At 37.5% G+C, this 7,308-nt stretch overlaps 1 protein-coding gene across 1 annotated transcript; it reads left to right on the top strand.

Annotated features, from left to right (window-relative positions):
* Positions 1 to 5,856: 5,856 nt before the first annotated feature.
* LOC110098580 lies at positions 5,857 to 7,065 on the top strand. The gene has a single exon (XM_020825439.1). The coding sequence runs from the start codon at positions 5,857 to 5,859 to the stop codon at positions 7,063 to 7,065; it is 1,209 nt and encodes a 402-aa protein (XP_020681098.1).
* Positions 7,066 to 7,308: the final 243 nt, after the last annotated feature.

The following is a 7,308-nucleotide window of genomic DNA, read 5'->3' on the forward strand; positions in this document are numbered from 1 at the left end:
TATTTAATTTATAAGTTACATAATATATTTTGGCCCAATTTCAGACTCGTAAAGGTCAAATCGGACATTTTTGGGGTCCCCGGAATCATTTTTTGATATTCCGGACACAATTTTGCCACTTTTAAAGTGGTTCGATACCTCTACACCCACGATCGGACTACATTCAATTTTCAAATCATGCAAAAAAATTTTCCACTAAATACAATGCATATTTTCGGACTCCTCGAGCTTCGACGTCTGAAAATAGGGGGGCAACTGATGCATCGTCCAAAAATAATCTTAATCGGGCACGAATCTCAAAAAAAATCAAGTTAGAAACTTCCAGAATTAAAATCAGGAGCATCCGATCTCCGATTTCAGCAAACTTACAATTAAACCGAGCGTCTCGGAAATACAAATCCAACTACACTAAATTCAACCCAATCCGAGCCCAAATTGGTCCAAATTAAGGACCCAAAGCACTGTTGAAAGGTTCAAACCCCAATTTGGATTACCAAATTGTTTCCAAACATAATGAACTTATATTCGAATCGAGCGGCTCGACGAGCCGAATCCAATGAGCCCAAGATCACTAAATTTTGACATCACTAAGACATTCAAATGTCCATCAAATGGTTCATGATCAAGGGATTCAAGATTGGTCATCCATCCAACCACTCCCAACTTACCCTTGATCCTCCATCTATTTATGGGCCATGCCATTCCCAAAATCTATAAATAGAGCTCCCTCTCCTCTTGAAAAAGGACCCCTGAGCCTAAGGAAAAAAGAGAGAGATCGGAGATCGCTCTTGCTTCTAGCCTCCTCGTCCACCACCGGAGTTTCGCTGGACCACCGCCGGAGTTCCGATGAACCACCATTGCTCCAACAATGTCGGACATTCGTCGGACCACTGCCTAACGTCGTTGCTCTGCCGGACCACCACCTAATGTCCTGTGCTTCACCGGACCACCGCCCAAAGCCGTTACTCCATCAGACCACCATCTAACGCCCGGTGCTCCGCCGGCCCACCGCCTAACACCGTTACTCTGCTGGACCACAACCTGATGCCCTGTGCTCCGCTAAACCACCGTCTAATGTCGTTTTTTCATAGGACTACCACTTAAGGCCTTCACTTTTGTCAGACCACCGTTAGAAGCCCTCATCTTTGTCAGACCTCCACCTGAGGCCCTCATCTTCGTCAGGTCCTCATATAAGGCCCAAATTTTTGTCAGACCATCCTATGAGGCCCGAAGCTCTGTCAAATCATCTCTTGACACCCGAATTTCTATTTTATAATTGCTACTTGTAATCTGATCGTCCTCAGAGACAAGTCAGTCCATTGTAACCAACTCAAGTTCTAGTGAAATCTTTTCAACTGGGCTAGGCCCCGTGGTTTTTCCCCTTTCAAGGGTTTTCCATGTAAAAAATCTTTTGTTCCATATGTGTGAGCTGGATATCCGTATAATGCTAAGACGAACGATTAAAATTCTATCGCCGCGTATATTCTAGCCCGCAACAAATATGTATTGGAATTGCTACATATATATTTTAACAATAATATAATTGTAGCAAAGGAAGCCGATCTTTAAAATTTTTTTACTTAAGTTGCCAACAATAAATCTCTTATAATGCAGGAAAGCATTTTGCTGAATTGTGCAAGGCTAAATACCGTATGCTTGTCAAATCCTTATACGATAACTTGATTGTTAATTTCTTCAATACTCAACACCTAAAATCCAACCTTTCTCAAAAAAATAAATGATCTCTAATGTCTTCCAATATGATATCATCCCCAAAATGTTAGTATATTGCCATTTATTTAGATCTTCCACATGGTACTTTCAATGGATAGTTAGGCATTAAATTGTTTCTTAAGAACCACAAACATATTTGTCGGTGTTTGTCAATGTGTTTACTTGCATGCACTTATTTACATTTGCATGTTTTCCTGGACCCAATATTATGATTCAAATATGTGATTTTTGATTGTTTGAACATAGAGATAAGTTGTTAATGGTTTTTTATATCAGATCAGTTTTAATTAATTAGTTTTTGATGTATATGTATATTGGATCAACGTATGAATTCATGTTTTGTTAAAAAAAAAAAAACATAACAATTGTGGCGGTTATAATCACCACAATTATACAGATTTGCAGCAGTTAAAGCTGTCACAATTCTGAAATCAGTAATTTTTGAACATAATAGAGACGGTTATAACCCAACAAATCTATAGGTTTGCACCGGTTATAATCGCTGCAAAAACTAGTGCTTCGTCGAAACTACCCTGCCAGTCAATAAATCGCTGTGAAATATTGTTGCAGTGCATAACAATTACAACTGGGCTGCAAAAATTTTAAAACTGATGCAAAAAAATTAGTAGTGGTTATAACTTCTGGGATAACTCCAAAAACTGTTGAGAAAACCATATTTTTGGATAGAGTATATCCAAGAATAAACCATTGAATATAATTGTTTTAAGTATAATTTAATTTATATATAATGAAAAATGTATTAGCAATTATACATAAGGTTGTTCATCAATCCATGCTCATGCTTGTTTTGTATTAGTTTATGTGTCATGTCGGTTGACCTAGATTAGGGGCGGGTTGGATCCGAGTTCAAATTTCTGGCCCATTTTATATTTGGGACATGTTCTAGTTGAAGCAATTGAGGGTGAGTCGGTTTCAGGGTGTTCCCGAACACAACCCAAAAACTCATTTTGACACACGTACCGAATAATCCCGAATAGAAAATGAATGCATAGCTAGGCAAATTAAGCCATGAAGAGGAAACAGATGTGAAATCATGCACTGAAGATGGAGTCAAGATAAAGGAATAGGATATGGGGAGGGTTAAGACTTTTTTTTTTTTTGGGAGGGGGGAGGGGGGTTGTTAAGTTTATTAAATGAAAAGTTTCTTTAAATTTGATTAAATGCAACTAATATTATTTTAAAATAAATGATCATAAATGCACTTAACGCGTGGAAGATGAAACTAAGGTGAATTGTAGAATAGGATACGAGGATCAAAATAAATGAAACATCACTTAATTGGAAAACCAAACTTACAATAACGTAAGTTAAGGAAGCAACATGATGGAACCGAAAACCTACCACCACCAAAAAACACAATAAAATCACGCTTTATCTAAATGAGCTAAACCCAACAATGGCTTGCGAAGAGCAAAATATAATGAGTGAATGGTTGGGACTTGGAATTTATTTTTGATAAATAAAATGAAAAGCTAGGAAAATGAAATGCTAGGATTGTGTTTGGGAAGAAACTAAAGTAGCTTTAACAATAGTAATAGTAGTTGTAGTAGTTTATATATATATGAAATTAAAATGTTAGCTCATATTTATGTAAAATTATCCTTAACAAATAAAATTTGAGCATTATAATGAACAAATCTTCTTCAATAGATTTAAGAGGTCGTAATTCTTTTCATCATGGTTAAGAATTCAATACTTTGAATTTTTCTAATCCTCAAAGATCTATTAAATTTGGATCTTCTTATCTTTCGGTAGTTTACAGTTTCTGAATCTGATATTTTTTAATGACAAACAAATTGTCATTAAATAATTATATTTTTTTTACAATTGAATCATTAAGAAAAAGTTACACACACATTATATATGTAAGCTTCGAACCCAAAACCACAGTATAAGTTGCATGTAAAAATAATTAATTTCACCTTTCATTTTTTCATGTATTTAATAAGGACCTACTTTCTGTTTCATAGTGAAAGTAAGTGAGAGAAAGTTTGGGATTTCAAATTTCTATTTTGGCGGCCCCTGTTTTTGCGGCTGGATTGTCCAGCAATCAGCCAGCTCTCCGGTGGCCCGGATAGGCGCAGATGGAGCAAAGACGATTTCTTCCTTCGGAAGCTTGAAAGAATTACAGGAAAGGTTTATCTGTACTAGTACATGATTCTTCAGAAGTTTTTAATGGAGGTTCCAAAGTTTTGGAGGGGTTCAACAAGAACTTCAAAGGCTTTAAGGAAAAATCGTTGATAATCAACGAAGGGGGATTATTGGGTAAGAAGGAGATCCCCATTCTTGTTTCTGGTAAATGAAAGGTTTTTATCAAGGAGGATTGTGTGAAGAATTTGGAGGCTATGCCAATTCGTGATGGAAAAGAGAAGGTTATTGGTGGTCTGAATTTAGAAGCCTCATCATATGCTGGACTGAGGATCTATTCTAACAAATGTTTCAACATGATTTCCTTGCCATCTTCACCGATCAAAAGCGATTTTTTTACAAACAATCCTTTGGAATGCAATACACGGGATGTAATCAATGTGGATGAGGTTTTGTCTCAAAAGAAGAGTGTTGGTTATCCATAGGGAGGTCCTGGAGATTTATTAACAAATGCAGCTTCAGCGAAGATCAAGGAAAGCAATGTGAGGACTCAATCGTCGTGGAGTAAAAGACCGAACGTGAAGGTGGATAATCTGGAGCTGGGTTCATTTTTGTCTAAAGATGGAAAGGTGGTTCTTCTTCATGCTGAAAAGGAGTTGGAAAAGGCTAGAAGATTAGAAAGAGCTATTGTTGTGAAGACTTTTAATGATAATATACCTTTTCATGTGGTAAGCACAAATTTGAGAAGACAGTGGGATAAATTTGGAAAATTCCACATCACTGGTTTGGGACTTGGCTGGATTCTGTGCTCATTTGAAGATTCTAAGGCATTAGAGAGTAATCTTTCAGGTGGCTAGTGGTGGATTAGAGGACAGGTGGTTGGATTGGACAAATGGTCGGACAATTTCAATCCTACATCTCTCAAAGGCATTACATCTCCAGTGTGGATTAGGCTGCCAAATTTACTTCTTTAATGCTGGGATGAGGTAAACATTTGTAGAATTGCTTCTCTGGTAGGCAAGCTTTATCTTCTTGATGGGAACATGTTCCAGTGGAGCATGACGGAGTTTTCTAGGGTATGTGTTCAAATTTTTTTAGATATGAAACTTCCATAGGGTGTTTGGGTGGAAGGCTTGGCTGGGAAATTCTATCAAAAAGTGGAATATGAAGGGGTCTCTAAAATCTGTGCTGAATGCGGCCTGATTGGTCATGCTTTAACGATATGTGTTGATTTGAAGAATACGGAAGAAGCTGGTTCCGAACCGGTACAGACAACTGGTTTGAGCGGTGGACAGATCCTTCAAGAGGCTGCTGTAAAGTCTCTTATTGATGGAGGGAAAGTTGACAATGATTCCTGGATTCAGGTTAAATATGGTAAAAAAAGACTTAATAAAGTGATAGAGAAAAGAAGACTTTTTAATAAATTTTCTGTCCCAATGAAGAAAATGTATATTCCAAAGCTTGGACTTTCCAATCTGAAGAATATGTGTAGTTTGGATAATAAGAGCTTGAATAATAAGCAAGCGGAGGTACTAGAAGAAATTCTTATCCCTAGAGATGCTATAAATGAAGTGGCTGTGGAAGAACGTCCAGCTGTGGAAGTCCATCCACCATTTTTAGTAAGGTAGGGGTAGTAACAGAGGTGAACTCTGTTATTGAAGTTCTTAACAAATTTGATGTTTTATCTGGCTTGGATGAAACAAGCAACTTGAAGGCAACATATTCTGAAGTGATGGGTGGTGCTGAGGAAGGGGAAATTTTAGAAACTAATAAAGGATTCACAATAAGCGTTAATGCTTTGTGTGAAGAGCAGCAGCCCGTGATTATGCAAAAGGCAGATAAGGGGCAATCAAATTCCAATTTGGCAATGGTTGGAAGTCACTCTTATGAGAAAAAAGCTAAGCTTGTTAAAGAACTTAAGTCCCTTAGTTCGGGCAATATTATTCCTCATAATAGGAAGGTGGATGGTGGAAAAGCTAAAAAGGTTAGGGGGCCTTCCCCCATCTTTAATCAATGACTTCTTTGTTATTTTGGAATTGTAGAGGAGCCAAGAAAGTAGAGGCTGTTCTATATCTTAAGGAGGTGATCAAGGATCATAGGGTTTTCTTTGTGGGATTGTTGGAAACAAAGATTAGTTCTCTGGATAATAGTCAAATTCTGAAGTTTCTGGGTAATGATTGGGAATCTTTTGTGATTCCTGCTGTTGGCCTTTCGGGTGGTTTGATGGTGTTATGGAGAAAAGATATAGCAGCTTTCTCTATTATTGAAACTTCCTCTCAGATGATAGTGGGGAAAATGGAGGTTCTTCGCGAGGGTAGTTGGATAGTAGCTTCTGTTTATGGTAGTACTGATGCTCAGGAGAGGAAGATACTTTGGGATGGCCTTGAGAGACATTGTTCAGGTGATCTACTAATGGTAGTGGGAGGTGACTTCAACTGTGTGCTTTCCCAAGCTGAGAAAAGAGGAGGGAAGAACTTTAGCATGAATCAAGGTTCTAAGGATTTAAATAGCTTCATGATTAATAATGATCTTCATGAGGTTAGATCGATGGGGCCAAGATTCACTTGGTGCAATAATAAATCTGGAAGTGCTCGAATCTTGGAGAAGTTAGACATATGTCTTATTAATTTCACGGCTTTAAACATCATTCATCTTGCTTTAGTAAAACACTTGCCTCGTATTGCCTCGGACCATTGTCCTATTCTTTTGAAAATCTTCAAACCTTTTGAGTTTTACAACAGAGATATCCGGTATGAAGAGGTATGGGCTTCTTATCATGGAGCAGCAGCCTTAGTGAAGAAAATATGGATGAAAAACTGCATGGGGGACCCGGCTTCATCTCTTAATTTAAAGTTCAATAGAACTTTAAGAACCCTCTTCTTCTGGAGTAAGGTTAAATTCAAGAATCTGAACTTGTTGCAGAACAAGTTGAAGAATGATATTTTGGAAATCCAACTGGAGGAGTCTGAAGGTTGGATATCTTTTGATAGATTGCAGCTATTGAGATTCAAAATCAATGAAATCAATATTACATTGGCACGGCTCAACACTTGGTGGAAACAAAGGGATAAAGAAAACTGGATGGACGAAGCTGATTGTAATTCATCATTTTTTCATGCATTTGCGAATGTCAGAAGGAATAATAATTATATTAGTCATATCATGACCATAGATGGTATTGTAACGGAGGATAGAGCTGTAATCCAGAGAACTTTCTCATAATTTTTCAAGTTGAAATGGCAACTTAGAAAATGCTTACTGGATGGATGGCCTAATATGTCTATTGTCATTAGTAATGTTGATCAAAACTTACTTGAGGTTTATTTCACAAGGGAGGAACTTTAGGTGGTCATGGAAAAATCTAAGAGGAACATTTCTCCAGGCTTAGATGGGACAACCTTCTCATTCATCAAGGATTTTTGGAATTGGATTAAAGAGGATGTATGGCTTGCGGTAAGCCATTTC

The sequence above is a fragment of the Dendrobium catenatum genome, unplaced genomic scaffold (assembly GCF_001605985.2).
Source record: "Dendrobium catenatum unplaced genomic scaffold, ASM160598v2 fragScaff_scaffold_1038, whole genome shotgun sequence".
Taxonomy (NCBI): Eukaryota; Viridiplantae; Streptophyta; class Magnoliopsida; order Asparagales; family Orchidaceae; genus Dendrobium; species Dendrobium catenatum.